The 25,314-nt window shown below is 37.0% G+C and overlaps 1 protein-coding gene across 10 annotated transcripts in view; it reads left to right on the forward strand.

The window, feature by feature from the left end:
- TAFA5 (TAFA chemokine like family member 5) overlaps positions 1-25,314 on the forward strand; it is a 521,115-nt gene that overhangs the window by 136,261 nt on the left and 359,540 nt on the right. The window contains exon 2 of one of the 10 annotated variants that reach the window (XM_019283630.3): positions 25,199-25,237. The exons of the other annotated variants lie outside the window; for them this stretch is intronic. Within the exon in view, the coding sequence (XP_019139175.1) occupies positions 25,199-25,237 (39 nt within the window). The remainder of the gene's footprint in view (positions 1-25,198; positions 25,238-25,314) is intronic. 10 annotated transcript variants of the gene reach the window in all.

A 25,314-nucleotide genomic window follows, 5' to 3' on the forward strand; every position in this document is an offset into this window, starting at 1 on the left:
TGGATACAGTTATGTGTGAACATAGTTGTAGGAAGACGTGAGTCTTTGCATCTCTGTTTAAGAGTCCAGCTGTGCGCACACTGACACTGTGATTCATATGCTGACCTTAATTCATATTACAATGCCCCTTGACAGTGTGCCAGCTGTGAACATGCACATGAAGTATAACAGGAGTTGTCCTTGTGTTCTGTCATGAAAATATGAAGCTTGTCAGCCTTCTTTCAGTTAGCTTTGCCTTGTTAGATAAACAAGGGTATGCAATGTCATGAAGTATAGGGAAGATACTGATTCTACCCATCAGGAAGATCTCACTGGTTAATGTTGGACTGGAATATTAATTGAATGTAATGCAACCAATTGGAGAGGGCAAGGTAGAGTTTGTCACCATCTTTTTAAACTAGACCTGATAGACAATTTCACTGTATACAAATGAAATCATAGTTATATTTTCATTAGATGGAAATAACATTGCAAGTGGTTGGAATGGAGTGTTGCCAGAGTTTTCACCTTCTTATTTTACCACTGGTATTCACTCTAAGACCTGAGGGAGTCCTGCTATAAAATTGTTTAAAAACCCCCCAATTTCCAGTAAAAAATCCAGATGAGAATGCTTCCTAACCAAATTAAACCAACAGATAACTTGTTTTACAACTGTTTGATTTTCATGGAAGGAAGATTTTTAGGTAAATGGGTGATTTAGAGAATAGGGTTTTGATTTGGAACAGAATATTTTCTGGACCTGAAAAAAAAAGGGAGGAGTAATATCACAAATGACTGAAATACTGTCATTACTAAGGAGCAGAAACTTTTGTACAAAATTTGGTGATTGCTCATCCTTTCTTTCTCTTAGCTACCCATTGCAGGAAACAGTCTCTGGTGAACTTATGGGGACAAAGACCCTTTTTTGCACTAGTTTGGTGTAGGGACAGTGCCTTGTACAGCTTCCAGCTGAAAATAGCCAGTAAAATGCAGAAAAATGGGCAGTTTATCATTTGTCAGGATTACATACCTGTATAGGGAAGCTTCTTGTTTGGGCTGCATATGCTGTCCTGCAGCACTCCTTTAATTTTACCTTTTGGGTAGCTCTGCTTGCAGAGTGTATCTTCAGGATTGCATGCAGTCCCACCCCAAAGCCAGAGCATGCAATTCCGTAAAAATACTCCTTTCAGTTTCATTGAGAGAATGGGTGCAGTTTGTGTTGCTCAAAGAAGGGATTTGTATCTGATAAGACTGCACAGAGGCATCCGGCATGCAGGTATTTCTGATTCATGAAGAATCATTTTTCATGTATGGACACAGGCTTGGGAGGAAGAAGAGGCCCTCTGCTTCTCAGAGCTTTTAGCAATGGTACTGCTGAATTCTTGCCATTGTGTCCTCTCATGCAATAATGACTTCAAAATTCTTCCTGCAAGGACATGTATCAATCCTTCAGTTCCTGCTGCTGTGCTTAGTTGAGCTGTATCTGGTATCTAGAAACTCTGCTTGTGTTTAACTTTTGTGTTGCTTTGACACTGACAATACACCTAGAAAATTGGTAATATGTTTCCTTTTTTTTCCCCCTAGTAAATACTGCATTCCAAGCTTGTCATAGCTATCCTTCCCAGACATTATTTCACATGATTATGTTGTTTTACATTAGTTATGCTCTGCAGATTGATAGGAACAATATTTCTGTCACCAAAGGCTCTGCCCTAAAAATATCTGTACATATCATGCTAAAAGAAAGACAAAGCTAAGGCATGAGCAGGTCAGTTAGACTGTTACTGACTTTGATATCTGAATAAAAGAGGGCAGAAAGAGCAGAGAAAAGGACCTGTGTTCAGAGAGACAGGTGACAGCAGCCTATGTTTAGAAAGTGAAAGAGTGCATTTCTTATTTCATCAGTCATTCCTATTCCTAGTTGAAATATTATCTGCAGTTTGGCAATGAGTAATCTGTTTGTAGGGTCAGTCCCTTGCTGTTCAAAATGGGGAAGAGACTGAAGCATCCAAACGTTGCAAAACCAAACCAAAGCAGAACCAAAAGTAGGTGAGACCTGTTATGTTCTTTAGATGATCTGAGATTCTTTTCAGTGAAGATGCATGTTGACTGGCTGAGTAAATAGCCTGTATTTTTTTTCTTCAGTATATAACTGCGCTGTAGATAGAAAATCTCTATTTTTCAATTAGCTAAATCACTCCATCTCTCTGTTGGTTTTTTTTCCCCCAGAACAAAGACTAGAACAAAAGGGTTGAGATGTTAAGCCTTGTGTGGTCCACCTGATAATTTTTAGTATTATATGTACTTACATATTTTTCTTAGAAGCTTAATGAAACAGATATTGCACCAGTGCTTACTTTGTAGTTTCAGTGAAGCATGTACAAGAAGAGTCAGACAGATTGGTATAGTCTGCTTTTAGCAAGAAATAATTTGATCTGTTGATAGGTTTTGGGTTTTTTTAATCTATGATCCTTTACTACAAATGTTTCAAGAAACAGTCTTGGTTCAAGGGAATGAGCATTGAATATATTAACGTTGCTTGTTTTACCAGTTTAAGCCTTATTGGTTATGCACACAGCATAGAGCATTCAGACCCACTGCTGAGGGGCTTATAAATGTTTCCCGTATGGCACCATGAGACCTTGTGTATGAGTTCAGATAATTCAGAGATTGCTCCATTTCGCCCAGCCTTCTTGGAAGAATGTATTAGGTCAGTGAGTATCAACATTACATACTGTGCTTTGTCCTTCCTTTCTTCTGACTCATCTACTGTTAAAGGAGAACTTAGATTGGACTGGGTCTAGGGTTTCCCTTGTGTAAGCAGGGAGAATAATTAAAAAGGCTCAGTTAATTAGTATTTGTGAGTTGTTCAGACCTTACAGTGATAAGGTCCATAAAAATGCCAAGATAAAAAAAAAAAAATTATTTACTTGAAGGTCGTAATCCTCTGCCCTTTGTCAACATTTGTCCTGCAAGATTGTTATGGTTTCATAGCAGTATAATATCTTTCTGCAGCATTTCTCTTTTGAAAAATTCATAATACTTTATAATGAATGGACTAATTATCACAATACCTTTTGAGGTGGTGTGCGTTTTTTTATTATAAGGCTTTGAAAGCTTAAATTACAATATAATTGTAATTTAAAGTTAGTTGTCCATGGGAGGCCTATGTGGAGCTAAAAACAGAACACAGGTCTGTTGAAACTGTTGGCCTCTGATTTTGCTCTTTTGCTTTGATTTGTGAGGAGAGAAATTAATGCTATCAGATGCTATCTAGCAAAGAGAGTCTAAGGAGCACTGGAGCATAAGGAATGAATTCGCAGTTAGAATCTCTAGGTTTAGAGATTCACCTAGAATTTGTGGCTCTACTTGTTTTGCTTACTTAAAAGCATAACCTAAAAGTCTGTGATGCTAATGATAGTGTCTCAACCTGGAGTGTTTTTTCATCATTCAGATACATAGGTTCTGTAGAATGATTCAGATGTGTCTTTACTGGAAGTCAGACTGATGCTTTCAGGGATGACACCAGTCCAACAAGATTAGTATAAGGCTTTCTCTTGACCTACTCTGTGCAACCCTTGAGTAATACAGTTCTCAGGCGATCTGATTACTGCTGGAGCTTGGCATAATGTTTGTTATTAAAATCATAGTGTAAACCAATCTGGTGTTAACAATGGAAGAAAAGGACTAGAAATGGAGCAGGAATCGGGCCACCAGCTGTCTGTCTGTGCTGCTACTTGCCCAGCTTATCTCATGGGTCATTGCACTGGGTTTACAGGGCAAGGTTTTGGTCGTGGGGGTTGCTGCTAGGGTGGCTTTTGTGAGAAGTTGGTGGAAGCTTCCCCTGTGTCCAATGGAGCCAGTGCCAGCTGGCTCCAAGATGCACCTGCTGCTGGTCAAGGCTGAGCCCATCAGTGATGATGGTAGGGCCTCTGGGGTGACATAGTTAAGGAGGGAATAAAATTACTGCACAGAGGTAAATTGCAGGCAGAGAAGAGAAGAGTGGGAATATGTGAGAGAAACAGCCCTGCGGACACCCAGGTCAGTGAATAAGGAGGAGGGCAGGTGCTACAGGCAGTGGAGCAGAGATTCCCCTGCAGCCATAGCAGGTGGCTGCCCAAAGGAAGCTGTGGCCCTGTGAGAAACCTGTGCTAGAGTAGGTTCCTGGAAGGACCTGTGAAGGTCTGGAGAGAGAAGTCCAGACTGGAGCAGGTTTTCTGGCAGGACTTGTGACCCCACTAGGGACCGTTCTGAAGGACAGAGCCCCATGGAAGGGACTCATGCTTGAGCAGTTTGGGCAGAACTGCAGCCTGTGGGAAGGGAACGCACTAAAAAAGTTTGTGGAGAACTATTTTCCATGGGAAGCATCCCACACTGGAGCAGGGGAAGAGTGTGAAGAGGCCTCTCCCAGAGGACAAAGGTACAGGAGAGAATATTTGGGATGAACTGACAGCAGCTCCCATTTTCTATCCCCCAGCACCACTGAGGGGGAGAAAGCAGAGAAAATGGGGAGTAAAATCAAGGAAGAAGGCTGGGGTGAGGGAAAGATGTTTTAAAGATTTAGTTTTATTTCTCAAATTCCTCCTCTGATTTGATTGACAGTAAATTCAATTAATTTTCCCCAAGGTGAGTCTGTTTTGCATGTGATGGTGACTGCTTAGTCATCTCTCCTTATCCTTATCTCAACCCATGAGCCTTTTTCTATTTTCTCTCCTATGTCTAGTTGAGAAAGAGAGTGACAGAATGGCTTTGGTGGGCACCTGGCATCCAGCCAAGGTCAATCCACCACAGCCATATTGATCTCTCAAGCATCTTGTGCAGCACTGTAAAACTTTGTGTTACAGGCTCTCCATATTTCTGGTGAGCCCTTTGGGATCAGACATGAGATAACCACCCACTGACTGATAATTTTTAAATGTGCAAGATAACCTTTGTGGCTCTTTGTGATGAATTGCCCTTGACATATGGGAAGTTGCACATTTGTTTCTAGCCCAGAAGCCAAAAGGAATTGTGCTCTGGAAACTCGCCATAACCAGGCTTGTGCCAGTCTGTAGCACAGCAGTTCTGCAGTGTGTCTGCATGGTTATCATTGTCATTACAGCTCATCCTCTACATAATACCTTTTCCCCTGGTTGGTGTCTCAGGAATCATGACGGCCTTGCTGGAGGCATATCAGAAACATCCTTGACCAAATCCCATGTTCACTCCATGACTTTATTGATCACTGGCAGTGTCTTCTACCTGTCTGAGGTTTGCCTAGAATTTTAGTTCTTTTTTATTTTCTCCCGGGGAAATATATTAATTGAACATGTATATTGTGAAATTACCTACCTGCTTTGCTGGCGTTGCTTGCCCAACCAAATTCTTGTGAATTGTAGTGTCCAGAGGGTCTTGAGCCACATCCTTAGCTCTTACTGGTGCCCAGAAACTGAGCCTTTGATAGCTGAAGATTTGCTTTGAAAAGAAACCATTCAGCCCATCCTGTCCTGAGAAGATACCTACCTTTTAATTACAGTTAACAAAACTGACATTTTCCAAGGACCTTCCAAGCAAAGGCTTCCACTCCTTTCCCACTGCTGCTGTTTTGACTATTTTAATTAATGACAGCGTAAGGCACTTCTTTGATTTCCTGTTTGGGTGCTTTCCCTGTCCTGTAGACCTGTGGTAATCCTGGGTCTCCATCTGAAATAATTGCCTGTGGGAAACCTGGCGCAGGATTGGCTTTCCTGGCTGTGTTTGCTCACGTGCTTTGATTACCTGGGAGGTTCTGCCATGCCTCCATTCACATTTTTACTGGATCAATGCAGCGGTATGTACAGAACAAAAGCTATTAATTGCATGTGCTGTAGTGGAGAGCATATTGTGTGGTGTTCTCTCCAGGGCTCTAGGGGTGTGTTAGCTGGAAACAAGGATGAACCTTGGACGTGGACAATCTGAAGATGCACTGCAGCTATGCAGTATGAACAGTGAGAAAGACTGGCTTTTTGGTTGCCTCTGAAGGTGCTCCCAGAGGCATCTTCCCAGTGTATGTGGTGGCCATAGAGCTAAGTATGTATTCAGTGGGGGGCTTAACAAAGAAGTGAAGTGGATATTAATGCATAAGAATGGAGTTGAAGAAGAGCAAGAGGAAGATTATGCCATTGTTTGAGATTGATTAAGCAAAGCTTTTTGTATTAGACTTTTATTTCTGTGGCCCTCAAGAATTAAAAGATACCATAATTCATGTACAATTCAGTCTGCTTTACAACTGATATTTAGTATTTTTTATGAGGCAGTTAAGTTTTCAAAGTATGTTACATTTTCTTGGAGTTACATGGGTTTACATGTGAATCATTAAAAATTTCTTCATTAAATTAGTAGGTGTGTATCAGGGTGCATGCATTGCCAACATTTGTAGATATTCACAGTTTGAATATGTCCAGAGGACCTTGGTCTCTTGAGTAATAATATAAAATTAGCACTCTATATCTACCAAAAAATTGCATCCATATAGGATATTGTGGTGGTTTTGTGTGGTTTAGAGATGTATCTTCTCTCTACTGGAAGGAGAGTCCGTACTCAAAAAGGCATGAAAGGTTCCAGGGCTTGAAATGATGTATTGTGCTTGGGACCTTTGTTTCCAGAAACAAATCAAAGAAATAAATTTTCTTTATACTGAATTTGGGCTTAAACTTTAGACCCAGTGAATGCTGCCTTTATTTCTTCTTGGATTAGTTTTTCTATGTAAATGTCTTCTCGTGGTTTATTGCCATTTATTTTTTTGCCATGTCATGGTATGACTGGGATAATTTGGATCATAAATACAGGAAGACGTCTAACTCTGTTAGGCGTTGTGCACTTGGTATGTTTGCACTTGGTAGAAGTTTCCAAGAGTGCTCCTTTTTTTTTTGTTAAGGACATTTTACTAGCTCCCATTTGCCTTTCAGAAAGGGAGTTGTTTTTAAAACATAAAATGAGAATAAGTGGAGAAGCAAAGTGCAGTTCTTTCCATTTAATTGGAAAATTTAGTTTTGAACATAGTTAATATATTGCCAATTTTTTGTTTTGTTTTGTTTTCATTAATCTGTAAAGAGTTTTTGATTTATCTGGATGTAGTTTTCTAAATAGAGCCTTGGCAGGCTTCCACTGCAAGCTAGTTTCTAGTTCTATTTCATTAGCTGACTTATCAAAATACTGTAATCAATGCCTGTCATAACATAAGTACATGACCCTTTTGAGTAGCCCAAGTGCGTATATTTGCTTCTCTCTGAAAGGAGTATAAATTCCTAAGGGAAACAGAAGGTCAAATCAACATTGGCAAACTTAGCTTATATCAGTTTGTCTATATGGTTTAGAAATATTGAATTTTTTTAGAGGCTCATTATTCATAAATTTCCTTGTAAGGCACCTGGGAACATGCTTCTTTTTTTCTTTCTTTTTTTTCTTTCTGATAATGCATTACGGAAAATTGTTGGATTCTGATGAGACAAGAATACAGCATGGTATAAGAATACACAGAAATCAGTGGATGGTGTTGAATGAGATGTATGACTTCTGTTGCAGAAATTTGAAATAATCTTGTTAACTATCCTGTGTTCCTGGACAAATTGAAAGAAGTTGCAGCTCCACAAAGACTCATCTAACATTAAGACAATGCGCAGAATGCTGAGTTGTTATTTAATGACATCCTTGAACAGATAATTGATATATTGTTTTGGTTTGAGTTCTAGGATGACATGGAAATGAACTGGATTTTTCACAAAGTTTTTGCATCTGACCTGTTATTTCTGTAGTCTGTTTTAGATTTGACAAGATTGTTTCTGCTTACCTTTGAATTTTTGCGGATCTTTGTACAATAGAAAGTTTTGTTTTGTTCTGTTTTGTTTTAAAAACTGCCCAATAAAACTTTACTTTTACAAATTTATTTATGTAATATATTCTACATGAAAAAAAAATCAGAAAGTTAATATTATTTTGCTAGTTTGAGTGTATATGTAGGTAGATTTGATGGAAATAAATTGACTTTTGTAAGGGTACATATTTTTAATACATATTTCCTGACATTTACTCTGAGGTGATTAGTAGTGTAACATCATTAATTTTAGTTTAGCCTAGGTATTTGAAATTTGATTTTATGTATCATATGATTTTATGACTGTTTCCTTCTTTGTGAAAAGAATTAACTCTTCATCTATGAAGCTGTTTTATGAGAGCTACTTTCTGTAAATGTCTGAAGGGACTCTCAGAGACATTTTAATGTGTGGGATACCCAATATATCTTTAAAGGGTTTTGGTGGTGAACACTGTATTAAACTGTTCTAAATAAAGCACCAGAGTCTTGTTAATCACTTTTTGCTTGTTGAATGTTAGGGTAGTTTATGGAAAGAGAGTTGCTCTCTGACATTTCTCATTCTTAGACTGGTTAGCTAATAATGTTAGACCACAACTGTAGGAATTAAATATTGTAATTTTATCAGTAGTATCTATATAAAGAAACATTTCAACATTTTATTGATCTTGGATTGTTTTGGTTTGCTTTAGTGTGTTTTTTTTGTTATCTGCTGAAAAACAAAATCAAAAAACATTTTCCTGTGTGTTTTCCAGATCTTTGAAAGATTTGTAAATATGCAGTCAAAAGAGATGGAAAATCTGTCTTATGTGTATTTGGTTTAGTGCATATCTAAAGGCTATACAAAACCAAAGAAACTTTAGTTTTATTAAAAAAATTAAAAAATATTAATCAATAGCAGAAACTACAAAACAAGGAAATCCCCTATAGGTTGCACCATTGGGTTATTCTTATTTCAGCATGGAACATCCTCAGAATCAAACTCAAGGAACCAAAAGTGAAGAAATACGTAGAGATGATTATTTAGAAGTAGCATTTATTCTTTGACTTTTTTCTTTATGGAACTATGTATTTTTTCAACTACTAAAAACCACGCTGACTTGTTTAATTCTTTCTTTCTTTTGCTCTCATTGGCATAAACAGAGCAAAATGAATTTCTTTTATTAGCCTGACAATTCTGAATCTAACTTACTGCCTCTTTTTCAGCCTATCATCTCTATGATGGAACAAGGGGGTTGACTTTTAACAAATTCTTATTTTATTACTTCTCTTATATCTTTTGTTGTTGTTATCCACAGTGGCATAAAATAGCTGATCAAATTGTGTTGAATAACATCACAAAATTGAAAGTTAGTGGCTTTCACAGTGTGAAACCAATAAAGAGCTGCAATGTTGCTGTTCACATGACTGCACTACTACTGAGTTTTTGGGAACTTTCTTATGCATCTATTAGTATGCTCCATTTGGACCAGGAACTTGTTATTGGGTTGTGTGATATCTACAATTAAAGTTTCAGTGTGATATGTTCTAAGTGCATGATTATCTCATTTATCTTAATTGCATAAGCGTTACATTGCCAAAATCAAACATGCATTTATAAAGTCAGAATACATTCCTGAGGGCTTGTCAGAATATTCAGTAACTTATTATATCTGTTCCTTGCTAACACAGGGCATATAAAAAGCACATAAAATGGTTATTTTTTATATTGCCAGTAGGAGGGCAGTTCATACTATGCAAGGAAATCCTAAGAAATCATGGAAAATAGAGACTACACTGAAAGTTTTAAGAAGTTCTCTGTTAGAATTTCAGGGTTCCCTCTCTGACCATCCCTCTAAAGATATGATTTGATTTATAATTTTCACTGATCTTTTTATGCAGTATATCTATTTCAGAAGAAGCTGATATAGCTATGAGGTTCTGTTCCCATTTTGAGACCAGGAAATTTGTTGCATCTTGCAATGTTTTGAAAGAGATGGAATCTAGTAAAGCAAACAACTGGCTGTAGCAATGCTATGAATAATAGAAAACTCTTTTTGTTATTTTCTTTCTTTGGCTCATAAGAAGTAGAGAAATTCAGTGGGCCATCATGGTAAACTATCTCTTTGTGTTAAATTACCCTTTTAGAAATCATTAGTTCATTGCATAGAAATAAAAAGAAAAATTGCATATCATGGGTTTTTTAGATAAAAATAAATATTTGCATTTCCTACTTGGCTCAGCAAAAAGACAAGTAACAATACATGTGGCAGTGGGAGGTGATATTCAGATACCGCTGACATTTCCTGACTGCAAACTTTGTCTGGTGCTTGTGCCAAAGATCTAAAAAAGTCTAGAAGGATGTCTCAAGGATGTATTTCTGCTGCTTTTGCCTTCTTTGCAGTTCAAAAAAGACACAAGAGGCAGCAGATTTTTTTTTTTTTTTTTTAGAAATTAGACAACTTTTTACTTTGCATAAAATCCTCTAACAAAGACTTCAATTAAGGTAGGTATTAGTTTTTGTTAAACTGGGAATTGCCGTTTCTAGGGACTTGAACATTTAGGTTCAATAAATAAATATCCTTGAGCTTCTGTTGTAGTTTAAGATAGGAAATGTATATGAACATTTACCAGTGTGTCTTCTCAAGCTTGAAGATATGCAGATCCTGTGCTAATGTTATGCCTCGTATCTTTGCCAATGTGCACAGGAGTGAAATTACTGCCTTAGTTTCATTTTTGTTTTTTCTTTGTTAGTTTGCAATCTCTCTTCAAAACTGAAACCTGCAAGATTCACACATGCTACTGGCATTTCTGTGTAGTAACTGGAGTTATTTATAAAGCAAGAAGATTCAAGGGGGAAAAAGCAATGGTAAAAGTTATGTTTAAATGAAGTATTTGGAGACCTCTTACATCCTTCTCTTCTAGTGATGTGTAATGTCTGTAGAAGAAGTGGAATGTTCCCTTACTCCTGTGGAAATGAAAACATTTAGGTGAGATATGCAGAGTTAGGTGCATGTAAGGGAGATCTCAGGAACAGCGCCTTAGCTGAACTCCCTGTACTCTTCCTCTCATTCACAGCTCAAAACAGAATAGAGATTTCAGGCATAATGATTGGGGCTCTCATTTATGGAAACTTTGCTCTTAGCTTTACTCTTTATTCTTTGGTGGAGGTTGCCATTCTGCTTAGTATGTACTGACGTGTAGCTCTCTGCATGTCTTTGGAACTGTTTTAAAATACAAACCTGGATTTGGCCATCTTAATCCATAAATTTAATCCTACCCTAAATATCTGGTAAGTTTTCAGTGCTGGCAAATTAAATAAGATCTGGGAACAACATGAAGACGAGTTGGAAAAAGAAAGAACAAGACGCTCTTCAGGCTTTATCACCTACAGAGAAGGCGTCAGCTAATTTATGTGAGCTACTAGGGCTTCTGTACACTTGTTGATAAAAGTGACTAAGTGGATATGTAAATTGATCAAGCCTCAGCAGAGATGACCAAAAGAGAATAGTGGGCCTAGGCTGTATGTCAGGGACCTCTCTTTGTTTTTTAAATGTGTCTGCTGGAGTACTTTCTGAGCAGACCTTTCAGTAGCCCCTGGAGGAAGGGTTTCTGTCTCTCTGCACACAAGCTTAGTGCTGTTCACACTTCTCAGCCTTTGAAGGAGTCACTAAGCCCCTAACGGCACCCCTTGTGCCTGTCAAAACTGAACCCCAGTGGAACCAGGGACTGAGGGATTTTTGAAACAAAGGAAGTGCATAAGGGTCACTAGATCTCAGACTAGTGATTCAAGCACTCTTTTGAAGAGACTGAAATAAGCTTTGGTCCCCGATCCTTCAGTGCGTATGCAATGTATCAATCATTACATAAACAAAGAGGTTGTCCAGGGATTAGTTCTGATGAGAGTTTGGAGAATTCATATCTGTGAGTAGGTGGGACACATATAGAGTTTGCATCATTGTGTATTTTCCTACTGATTAGTCATTTCAGTTAATAGAAATCTTAATATTTACATTCCAGGGTTTATACATATAGAATAGTAATATTACTCTGTTAAAACAAATACTATACATATTTTCCACAGCATGAAAATAAAACTATTTTGATAGTAACTTTCGTAGCTACTTAAATGAGAGATAAGTAGATAATTAGCTAGTCCAGAGGGTCAATATTCAAAGTTATGAAAAAGCAGCCCAAAGGAAAATTAGTACACTCCACTAAATTACAAAAAACACCTTTTGGCTAAACTAAGTGCAGCCCATTGGAATTGAAAACTCATTTGCTTTCCTGTTACTGTCATATGGCTCTTATGCAAACATGCAATTTCCTTCTGTCATCCATAGTATTCCTTTAATTTTTAATATGCTTCAAGAAACAGGTGTCTAACAGCAAGGCTAGATTTTAATTATTTATATGTACTCATGTCTTTAGCATATGCAGGTTTAACATCCACAGGTTTTTCTGTCACTTTTCATTTATACATTCTAAATTAGAATTAGTTACACATGGCAGTTCTGTACAGATGTGGTCAATGTGCCACAGTAGATTCTGCATGCTAGAACCTGGTGTTCAGGGACATGACTATATCTAGTACTTTATTATGGATGTAAGGTCCGCGTAGTTTCACCAGAAATATGAGAATTCTTGGCCATTCCTTCCCTCTCACTGTCAACTAGAGAACATTACTCCATGAAGGTTAAATGAAAAGTGTTTCTGTGCTCACAGAAATTGAATGCTTTGCTGAGAGCATGGATTCATTAAAAGCTTTCCCAAACTCATTTTGTTACATTTCGTACTGCTTGTGTGTGGTCTTGTAGAAGTTTGTTACTGATGCTGCTGTTATTCTAACTTAGGACTTCCTTTTTATTCTAAATAGGCAGTATCTTAACCCAGCAGGGCTTTTTAATTGCTATTTCCTACTGTGGGAGGCTGCAATGGCAATGTTAATGACTCAAAGCACTCGCCATGTGTGGAGGAGCTGGGATGCTTTTCTGTGGCAGGGTTTGCACCCCCAAGGGGAGGAAGTGAGTTTTGGGGTGTGTGGTTCCAAAACCTCTGATTGGCATAAGGCAGAGGGGTGAACACTCACGACCAGAGAGAGGCTCTGGGTTTTGAACCAGATAAGGGAGAAGGGTGATCAGAAGCAGACCCTCCGGCGGCGGGATAGTTAATTATAAGTGTTAAGTATTTCATCTGAGATTTTTTTTCTATTGTACCAAAAATAAATGATGACATCTTACAGTCAAAATGTTATTCTGGGCATAAGGAAACATACTTTAGCATGGTCCCAAGAATTTACTACTGCTCTATTTAAATCTTAGCTACTTAATCAAAATGACAACAAGCAGATTCAAAAATACAAGCAAAGTATTTTTAATCAGAATACTCTTTAAAATTGTTACATGGGAAATGTTGCAAATTTTGGCCTTTTTCTCAGGTGCTGTGCTCGCCTTTCCAACAACACTCTGTGGTGATCATGTCAGTTTTCCTTAGGCAGATGGGTGGTGGGAGGAGTCACGGGGAGACTTCAGGACACTCCTCTTTGCTGGGGGGATTTCTATGTCGATGTTGGTTGATCTCCTTCCTTCACAGAAGTGCAGCCTGATCCTGCTTATGTCAACACCCTTCCCATGCTGCTGCTGGCTGGCTGCTCCCAAAGGAGCGTGAACACGGCCCCGAAGCCCCCTCCCTATGCTCAGCCTTCCCATGGACTCCTGTTTCTTAGACAGCAACTAAGAAACTCTGTTTCCAGACCCTTCCCATGGAGGCTCTGGCACATTTCAGCTCAGGCAGTGGAGACACAGGCACTTGGCCCCGAGGCAGAGCTGAAACCAGTCCAGCCCAGCTCTGGCCAAGGCAAGCCCAGGCCAGCCCTGAGACTGGAGCTCTCAGCTCAGGGAAGGGCCTGTGACACATCTAGGAACAGCAAAAATTACATTCACTGGTCTGCAGTAGGCAAAAGATAGAAGTACTTGTATCTGATTACTTATATCCAGGAACAGACACTGAAGTCAATTGTCTCCTCTTTGAAGGCTGTGTAGACTCATAGTTTTGGCTTGAGTGATTTGTCTTTGAGTTGTGACAGTATCCCTGGAAATCAAGCAACTATGTTTCAGCATCTTTTCTTCAAACAATATGAAAATATAGAACAAAGTTTACAGGTGATTTGTTTCATAATAATCTGATCTCTTCCTGATTGTCATGTGTTGTGGTCATATTTAATTTTTACTTTTAAAAAAATACTTTTTCTTTTAATACTGTGTCCTGAGACAACAGTTATTGCTTTTGACATGAGCCTAGCAAAAAGGACAGTGACATGAATGGTAGGTCAGAAGTTGAAATTTAAGCAAAGGTGTAACAAGTTAGAATTGTGATTTACAGTAATAAGGACATCCTTTTGTGTGGAAATTTCTCAAAACTAACTTCTAATAAAAGTAATGTGAGGGGCAATTGAAAATATTCTATTTTCCCTACTGTAAAGAGACATCCCACATCTTCAGCACTTCTTTGTAATCGTGACGTTATGATTCACAGCAGTGGGTGGCAAACATGTCTGTTCCTGAAAGACTCTGAGTGATGTTCCATGTCAAATTTTATGGTTTCCAACATGAGACTAACATATGAGCAAGGAACTGGGTTGTTTGGGAGAGAGATTACCTGTTGTCTAAAAAAAAGGATAACAATTACATATTAATGAACATTAGGTTTGACAAGAAAGAGACTGAGTCTACACTGAAAGGGTCAATAAGAAATTTGGTTTGAGTTTAGTAGGACTAGCATGTCACTATATCAGGAGTAAAGGAAGCCAGAACAACCCGAATTCAACTAGTTGGATATGCTGGTCGGTTGTTTGGGGTCAACTGGCTTCCAAATCTGAGTTTGATATTTTTGGAGTAATTTAGGGATCAGGACCTTGGACACTGAAAAACACAATGAAATACATTGATGAAAAAGGGGAGACTTTCAGTCATGTGAACAAAGTCAGAATATAAGTTTGGGAAGGTGTTGTACTCCTTGTCTTGTTATTGCCCAGAAGAACACATATTATGTGAAAATTAAAGAATTTAGTGTATTTTAAATCTTATCATCTAATCAAAGTGTTCTTCTTTAGTCCAGATCTATTTATTACAGAAAAAAGAGAGAAGAAAATAAGGGAAACAATACTAGTAAAGGGGAAAAAAACATGCACTTATTGTACATAGACTTCCTACTATCTACTAATTTCAATGGTGTCACATTCATACTTCCCATACTTTTCTGTATCCTAAGCCTATTGGTGAAGCACCACTACCACGAGTACTTTGCTGAGAGAGTGTGATGTCTGTGCTGGGGGTCCTTTGTCCTCTGCCAAGAGGGCTGATACTGATATTGATGGTTTCTTCTTCCTCACTCTAGTGCTCACTTGGGACTATTACTGCATGTTCCGTGTCATGCCTTGGTTTAACTCTTCAGTCTGCAAGTTCACATTACAATCAAATCTATTACAGTGTCTTAACACACTGGTAGGTACTGTTCTCAATGCTTATTGTTACACTAGCATCTGGTTTTGCCCAGTTTCCAGGTCTGTATTCCTTTAACTCACTATTTTTATGGGTTTTTTATGGCCATGGGATCTTAAAGGATCCACTTTCTTATTGTCTCATGCTTTCACCTCACTACACCGCATTCTATGTCCTATCGAGACCTCTGTTATCATATCATGCCTCTGTTCCTCTATGTTACACCATTACACTAGGCCTAATATTTCTGTCTTCAGAAAATGACTTGTTTACTGACTGTAAAAATTATGATTATACCACAAAATTATTCAAATACAAATCAGGCTGTAGCCACCTGAACCTTAGAAAATTTCTGTTTCCACCAATAAAAGTTACAGCAAAGCTCCAGGCAGACCAAGACAAGCCCAGTCAAAACAAGTCTGACAGGTGTCAGTCCCAATGCCGTGCAAAGGTTGTTTCAAAGACAGTGTGGCTTGTTACTAGCAGCAGAATATGGTGTTTTCTGGGCTACAGGGCTGCAGAGGTGTACAGGGATAAGGGATAAGTAAAGGATGACAAAGAGAAGTGACATTTGACAAAGATCTGCGGTTTCCATTGCAGGAATAAGCCCTTACTTGACTGCTCGTATCCAGACTTTCACCATTTTAGAGTGTTTCTTACTTGGCACAAAAACTTTGTTGTTTAAAAGGTGGTAGTAAAATATCTTCACTGAAACAAATCACTGCTGACTCTGTATTGAACTCGGTACAGTGATCATTCTGGCTGCAGTTATACATGCTTTCTGTCAGACAGCAGGGCAATTTACTACAAAATGTTCTCAATAATTTTGACAGAAAGATGTTCTCCAAATTTTTCATGTAAAACATGAGCTAGAAATTTTATAGTGGATTGGATTTCTGTAAATTTTTACAGAATAAAATAATCTCTTTAAACTAGTCTTTTCTATGGGTATTATGCATAAATTCCTGCATACAAGAAATGGTAAAAAATAAATAGTAGCTTTGGTCATTTAACTTGCTCAGTTCTAGAGTACGAACTCTTACAATGAATTACAATGGGAATTTGTGTTTTTAGTGTACCTTTTCTGTTCTTCGACAGAATATAAAGGGACCCATTGAGGTAGCTCTTAGCTAAAAGCATAAGATAAAGTTCTTGCACTGAAAAGCTTCAAGTATGACTAGGCAAATGATGTAGAAATTGGCAGAATAGGAATGTTAATAAACTCATTTTACAGCTGAGGGGAGACTCTGTTATAACTGGATGCAGGAAAATTGTCAAGCTTAAGTTCATTGTTCTTGGAGTAACAACTTGGCTTTTCCATACTGTGAGCATTTTCTGTGTCTGAGATATTTCTTTGAAGTGTGTTTGTCGTCATATATTATGGGTCTGGGACACTTGCCTGTGATTATATGATTGCTCATGAATGCTCTGCTAATGGTATTTTTCCTGAAGAAAAATATTGACTCATTTGTTTTGAACTCCTACTCCACCCACATGTGGTAGCGTAGAATTATGTAAATTTAGTAAATGAGAAAAGTAAAGTTCTACCAAGTGTAATAGCATTTATTTAAATGGGGGTATCTCTTATTTCAGTGTGAGTGTTATGGAAGTGCTGTTGTAACACATGTGAAGATCTAGGTTTTATTATTTGATCCTTTAAAATTTTGTCATATAAGAAATTATAACATAACTGAAAATTGCCAGTAGATCTTTTAGCTATAATTAAGCAAACTAAGCCTTATTTCCATACATCCAATTTAGATTTACTGTGCTTATTAACAGTTAAATGTTTTCATTTTACATTTTCATAGCTGTGGTTTTATAAAAATAATTAGCTTTAAAAAAATAATATTTTTATCAAACCAAGACTGGCAAATATAAAAAGGATTTTCTGTTAGTTTTGGCCTATTCCAGCATACTTTGTGCTGGAGAAGTTTCTATTCTTTTGCTTGGTAAGAATAGCAATTCCATCTAGGTGTATTAAATCTGTCCCACCTGTTTTAAGCCATCCCTCCATTTGTTTCAAATTCCTTATGGATAGGAAAGACTGTATATTATAATTTATTTAAAGTAAAATAAAAAGGCATGGAAGAATTAAAAATGCTTTATTGCACAACCCGCTGCCCCCCCCAAACAACCCTGAGAATAACATTGTAAGGATTCACCATCATCAAAAGAATGTGGTGTTGTCCTTTTTTAGGATATCGTGTATTTTTATTTTAAAAATTATATCGATTATAGTATATTTCTATTATTACTGATTTTTTTTCTTTTCTCATAGTGGTTATGCTTGTGAAAAATTGGATACTTAACTACAAAGGATTGATTGCAGTACATTCTGGTCCAGGAGTACAGTATTATCCATACAAAGCTTAAATGAATATGCATTAAACTACTGCAGGACTAAGTCTTATGATAGCAATATTTGAAAAATCCCTAAATTCTCCTGAACAGGACTATGTGAGTGTGGAAATTTAGAGGAGCTAACAAACAGAATAAATAAATAGCAAAAAAAAAAAAAAAATCTGTTCTGAAATTAATTTTGTTTTCCCATTGCTAATTTTTTCCTTAGTTTAAATTAGTGAGTAAGAATTGGTATTCTTGGGTTTTGGTATTGGTGTTCTTGATAGTCATGACTTTTGCTATCCTTGTCCTTTCATTTTCAAGGAAGAAGTAGCAAATCAATGCAAAACAGTTGAAATCACATAAGTCTTTTAAAGTTGAATTGCAGACTTTTTCAGAGCACTGACTTTCTGTAGAATACAGGATTTGTGATGTTTTGTTTAAAATTTCTAAGGATAAAATTTTGGGATATAAGTCTCCTTGATTTAACTCTTAAATACTTAAAAAGTTTACTTTTATCCTAGGAAATGTCTTTCTGATATATGGCTTTAGTGCCTAAGGGAATCAGCAGGTATGAATCACACCAGCTGATGGAGGTATGATGGAGAAGATTGAAACAGTGATTAGGGTTCTTAATTAGCAAGAATCTACAGGCTATAAATTAGTGACAGCAGAAGTAATTAAACTACTTTATTTGAATTAAGTGAAAAGCATGCCTAGTTTTAGGAGACAAACTTAATGAGGAGATTAAAAGAAAAAAAGACATTTGTATGTGAGGTGCAATACAGATGTTTCAAACACATTTGAAACAAAACATGACCAATGCATTTTTTTCTTCTGTTATTAGAAGCTTCTGTTTGTTATTCATTAAGTGATTTTCTTTTCCTGCTCTGTTTCTTTTTTTATTTGTCTACAATTTTTTTTCTTTCTTTGTTTTTTGTTTTTTTATGAGGGCAGCTCTAAAGGATTTGGAATCAGACATGAAGGAATAATGCCTCTTCCTAATGTAGTTGCTTTTCCAGTCACTTCATGGGCAAATATCTCCTGGGTTCAGAAAGGCAAAGTATTCTTTCAGGGTGTCCCTGGTCAGAGAACCCCTTGGGACTTCAGTTTTTTATGCATCTGTGTCTTTTGCACCAGTCTGCTCTGAGTGAATATGAAGCTTCTGAGCATCACATAGTTTGCAAATAGACTGTGCCCTTGATCAAAAAGCAAAATGATCTTGAGCAAAAGTTTGGTCATTAGGGATCTCTAGGAGCTTCAAAGTTTTTTAATTAATTTAAATTTGATCATTATTTAAATGTGATCATTATTCTGATTTTCTCTGTAGCTATTACAGGAAAGAGTCCTTTACTGGTGTGGTAGGCCAACAGGCATTAAAATTCACTTAGACTTTTTTTTGATTGATGTTTTATCTCAGTCTAAGCAGTTGGTGGGCAGAATAGGGTTTGGGTTTTTTTGCCTGTTTTTCTTCTGACTAGTAAACTTTCTACATTCCTCCCACCCCTTCTTTCCTTCCTTTCTTTAGGAATATAAATAATAATTTTTAATGGACTCCCTTTTTTCCTTTCATGTATTGAATATGTACTGTAATCCTACCATCTGATCTGACTATCGGAGATGGAAAGCTATATTACCTGGATCACTTCTAAGCACATCAAAATGACCTCCCTTAGTACCATAGACAGATGCTTGCATCCAGTCTAGTTCTGATTCCTTGTTCATCATGCAGCATAATCTATTGTTCGTATATTTTATTAGTGATTTCTTCATGGATAATATCTCTTAGAGTTTGTTGAATCTGACTCTCAAGATGAGTCAGTTTTACTCCTCCTCCCTCTCCTACTCCTCCTGACATTTCTGCATCAGAAGGACTAATATTCTGAGTCATTTTTTTTTATTTTAGAGATCAAAGGGAATTCAATCTGAGGAAACCGTATCCACACGCATCAAACAGGAAACTTTCAGAGTATTAGTGCAACCTATTGAACATTTTTGTGACTCCTTACTTTCTGGCTTCTGACAGCTTCCTTGGAAGTTTTTTTCCCTCCTTATCTTTTTGGTTCGAGAATCAGTAGATCTGAAAAGCAGACTGTTAAGGAGACTGTTCCCTTTGATTAATAAGTGAATATATTTGCTGTAGAGCCAAGAATGGAACATCTTGTAACTGTTGGCAGCATTACGAAAAGAATAAGTATCCTCATGGAAGGGGCAGAGCATAACGAGAGTTTTGATCGAGAGGAGAGGAGGGTCTTAGGCTTTCAAGAGTTGCTGCATTACTGTAAACAGCTATCTATTTTATTCTGGATGTTGTCCAGTGACCAGAGGAACCAAAAAAGTTCTTTTCAGGCTCATATGATTTTGAAAAAGGACTTTTTTTTGCTATTTGACTTCCTTTCTTCTTTTCTGGCAGAGCCTGCCTGACTTTGTATGTCTGATGTCAGAGAGTGGCATACTTGTTTTTTAGCTCGAGAGGTTGCCACTGCAAATCTATGAGATGACTCTTGTTTTCCTTTCTGAAGTGCTCATATCTGTACTGCTAAAGAACACTGGACTGTATCATGCAAGACATTTAGGGAAGCTGTTTCAGCCAGTTCATCACAGGATTGGCAGGGTGAATGAAAGTTCCCACTAGAACATCTCCCGTTCAGAGAAGATGAGCCATGCAGGGCAGCTCCCTATTTTAATTTCTCTAGTGGAAGTAGAGTTATAGTTGGTCAATGCTAGTCCTCCTTCTCTGCTACTACTCGTGTAAAGGAGATGCCAGGGAAATAGCTGGAGCACAGCATACACTGGCTGTCTCCCTAGATGTGTTATGACTGCATGTTATTCCTGATTGTGGCAAGTAAAAACATTTCCTTGTTTAGGCCTTGTATTCTCTAAGCCTGGGATAGAAAACACTTCCTGGCTGCATCCCATCATAGATCTGCTGCATCCAGCAGATTTTTGATGCTGTAGAAAATCTGTCAGTCTGTGTAGATCACAGATTCACAATCTGCTCCTAAGAGCCAAAGATTACCATGCATGAAGGAAGCTTTGTTATTGAGGAAACCATTTCTCCAGGGTGTACTTATATCAACAGTTTCAGCTATTTCATTTCCCCTCCCCAAGAAAAAAAAAAGAAATAAACATACAAGGACACAATTATTTTTGCTCAAAATCAACCTTGAATTTAGTAGATTATTTAGGTTCTGACTACAAAATTTGTCCCTTAAACACAGTATTTTCTTGTGAGTCACAGACTTCAGTGGAGTGTTTATAAAGCACAATCTTGGTACTCAAAGTCAGTAGTAGAACACATTTGTTGGACCAAGGTCCCCCTGATCAGGGGGGATCTAGAGCTTGTATACAAATTTCAGTGAATACAAAGGAATTTCATTAATTTTCTGTTTTTCTTACTGGTTTGAAAAACAGTGAGTACAATCTAAAGTGAAGTTCTCTAGAGTATTTAGAGATGTCCAAACTGATTCTGTGTGTTAGAAGGGAGTGCACATAATATAATCTGCATGAATATATGTGTATATGTGTGTCTATTTATATATCTTTCAGGATCTGGGCAAACTAATTTGGCATGGATCCTGTTATTTTAATTACTGGATGTTGTGATAAGGTTCCTTTCTATATTGGTGGATGGAATGATGCTCAGTGTGCCACTGGATGATTTGAAGTGAGATTTTGCACAGTAATTCCTGACAAGATTTCTCCCCATCTAATAAACAGAATATTTGGGAAGGGGAAACTTTAATAACTCTTGGGGAAAAAAAATTGAAACATCCATGGAACAGAAACTTTTAATAAGATGTTAGAATTCCAGAAAGAGGATGTTTTTGCTTTTCTTTTGAAACAGACACACAATCATTGAAAAATCACATCTATATAAACCCCAAAATTATTATTATGATATACTATAAAGCCATCAATCAGTCATATAATTATAAGGTATAGGATTAATAAATATATATACACACAGAGTAATGTATAAAAATCATATCTATATACCTGTATTTTTATACATATATAAACATAAGGAATATTTCTACATTTTTCTTTAGTCATCTTCTTACTGAAAAGTTTCTTGAATTTTGTTTTCTAAGCTTTATCCATTCTGAAAACCTTTCAATGTTAGGATACATCTCAAATATTAATTCTTCTTGATGTGTAATGATATATAGCATAAGAAAAGATTACTTGAGTTTTTCTATTATTATGTGACTGATTGGATGCAGAGCACATGGAGGAACATTAATATATAACATGAGCTACATTATTGGTCTCATAATCTGAGTCAGAAAAGAAGTGACTTTTCCCAGATCAGGACTTTAAGCATGTGCCAACTTTATTAAAATTGTGACACTGTCATGAATTTTGCCCCATGAACAGTAACATTTCACTGACAAGGAATTGCCTGATCTGATTACTCCAAGCACTTCTGGAGTCTGTTTCCACTGGGCCACAAGGGCTCTGGCTTTGACTCCTGCTCCTCAGCTGCTGCAGACCTGTCCCTTCCAGGCTGGAAGCTGCGTCTCCGCAGCTGCTGGGCTGGGGCTGGAGCTGGAACTGGGCCTTTTGGGGGCAGCCAGGACTGCTGTGATGCTGCCAGAGCTGCACGCTGTCCTCTTGCTGCTAGGAAGGGCGTAGATTCTTGGAGGACGTGACTTCTGCTTCCTCACAAGGAACAAAGATCCAGTTTCTGCATTGACAGGAACACAGTGTCTTCAATTGGGGTGGGTATTTTGTTTCTTACCTGGTGCAGAATTTCTGTGTCCTTTGGCAGATAGCAAAGACAAGGGATCTGCTCCCCTAAGTGGCTGAACACCGTTGTGTTTCCTGGCTGACTGGCTTTGAGGAGGGGAGAAAAGAGGAAGGAAAGCTTCTAGTGTTTGAGTTCATGCTGAAATACTTAATTTTTAGGTAGACAGGTGATGGTTCCTGCTGTGTATAAAATAATGTCCAACCCTGATAAAACATGTTATTAATTTCAGTTGAAAATGCCTTAGCTTCACCAAAAGATTGAAAGGAAAATTGAGAGCTGACTAATATATGTTTTCTGCAAACATTCTCATTTTGTTCATCATCTTCTGTAAACAGATCTTTTGATCTGATTTTATCATCAAATTTTATAATGCATTTTATTAATCTTACATTTTTCCTTTCATATGTCTAGCTATATAGGGTGTCTAAACATTGCTGTGTAACAAAATAAAAAAAATTGAGAAAAACACCCACTAGCTATAATAATAATAATGATAGTAATGGTAGTAATGATAGTAATAATAGTAATAATAATAATAATAATAATAATAATAAATCCCTCATATCTGCTCAGGGAGTTGACTACACTTGTGAAAATTTAGACTTATCTTTATAGCAAATGATAGCTATGAAATGCTTTGGCCTATTATCTTCTGTGGGCTTACAATGTCATTAGTTTAATATTTATTATGCTTCATTAACCATATACAAGTTGCTAAATGATTTAATTTTCATAAATGGAAGCTATCTTTGTATAATTCTAATAATTAGAATATTTTACTTAGAACTTTGCTCTGTCTCAAAGTCAGTGAGAAGAAATTGCCTGTTAATGACAAAACCTGCTACTATTAGAGAGATATTTAGCATAGTTTAGTATTTGTCTTGGAGCCCAAGCAGATGTTGAAGGAAGTGAAAATAATAAGATTTTATATTCCTTTTTAAATACTAATGCTGCTCATTTTGGGTAAACTAAGCAAATTCTTATATTTCAAACCTATTTTTTCAGCAATCTTGTTTCCTTGAGTTAGGAGTTGCAGTCTTCTGGTAACAGTTCAGGTGGAAAACACGCACGTTACAATAAACAAAGCACAAGCTCTGATGTTTAAAATAGACTGTTACAGACATGCTTTGCTTTTAAATGGGTTTATGCACCTGTTGTATTTGTCATGAAATATTGGGATTTCTCTACATGGAGAAAGTCATATTTGAATGGAATGATCTCTGGGTGAAGTATCAGTGACTTTAATCATGACTGAAAACAGGACTATTCTTGGCTCTCTTATGCATAGTTTCTATTAGCTAACTTTCACCAGACAACACATGGTGAGCAGCCTGACGTGTCTTCTTAATAAGTACAGCAAATAGCTGTGAGAATACAGAAGCTTTCAGTCTGCAGTCACAGCTAGGTCTCTTTTCTTGGAGAGCAGATCAAGAGCTGTTTGGAATAATCACAGTTGTTAGTGAAGCTGTTAAGGAATGCCCATCACCTCAAGTCAGATGTCAGTAAGGAGTTTCTGTGTATCAAAGGATTAGTCAATATCAGTTATAACTGAGGAATATATTTTAGTTTGTTTTAAAATTTCACCTGTTAAAAATGACTAATGTGTGATAAAAACTAACATAAAATAAAAAGAAAATGGCTAGCTAAGCCTTAGTTTTCAAGCTGAATATATAATGCAGAAAAACATAGAAATCATTAATATGACAAAATGAGTTTTATGGTGGTTTCAGTAATTCAGAAGAATAATAACATATGGAGAAACTTACCTTTTAGAAATGATGGATTTTTGATTTACTATTTCTCTATAAAGCATTGTTTATTTCTGCTAGCCTCCAGCTGAGTTATAGACCAAGGAAGATAAGCACCAAGGACTGCAATTGTACAAAATGTCCTTGCTGAGATACTGTTTCATCTCTTTTAGATCAGGCTGTATAATACTTGGGCTCAAATAACCTTTAAAGTGCTTCTACTCTGAAATCAACAATGGTAAAGTCAGTGCTTTCTCATGTTTTATGTCATTTCTGCTCATTACTGAACTATACTGAGATACATTTTAAATGTGTGGGTTTGGAACTCTACACATCTAATTCATATACGTTCTTTTCTCCCTCTGCCCCCCCCCCCCACCCCCCCATTTTTACTTTAGAACAAACAAAACTGCTTTTGCAAAGGATGAACATTTTGTTTGCCCGCTGCTTTATGGTGGGGTCTTGTCATTGATAGACTCATTTTCTGCGCATAATGGAATAATCAAAACATTTACACTGGTACTTGGAGGTATCTTAGATGTGTCGGAAGAGGACCAGAACAGACGTCCAGATGTGAAAGAGTGATGGTTATAGAGCATTTTGAAGGATACATCTTTAATGGGATCTTGAAAGTCATGGTGTCACTGATATTTAAACATGAGTCTGTGCAGAAACCACGGTATTTTTCTTTGGAATTTGTAGACTTAGATACTTGGTTTAATGGTCATTCTGGCTTACTATTTCAGTAACCATGCTGTAAAGAAGAACTGCCCTTAAAAAAACCTCCTTAGGAATAAAATGTTTCATTATCTCCCTTTAAGTGATTTAAAATAGAAATTATTTTAAGCAAAGTAAACCAAAGAATGAGTTAATGGAAAAATGAAGGTGTCATGAGCACATCACAGCCCTCAGACCTTCTAAAATATCAAGACCACTTTGAGAAAAAGCCCTGAGGGCCAACCTCTTGATTTTAACCTTATCTTTCCCATAAGATTATTCATTATATCGAACTGAATTATTTCTTTTTTTCTTTCTTTCTCTTTTTTTTTTTTTTTTTAACATGAATTAGTTGATGTGGTTTTCCTAGAGGGACCTGTTGAAGTTTGTGGTAAGCTACTATTTTTTTTGGAATTTACTCCTTTTTGTACCCTGTTGGAATTGTAGCTGACCTTATTGCATCTTCCA

The sequence above is a fragment of the Corvus cornix genome, chromosome 1A (assembly GCF_000738735.6).
Source record: "Corvus cornix cornix isolate S_Up_H32 chromosome 1A, ASM73873v5, whole genome shotgun sequence".
Classification (NCBI taxonomy): Eukaryota; Metazoa; Chordata; class Aves; order Passeriformes; family Corvidae; genus Corvus; species Corvus cornix.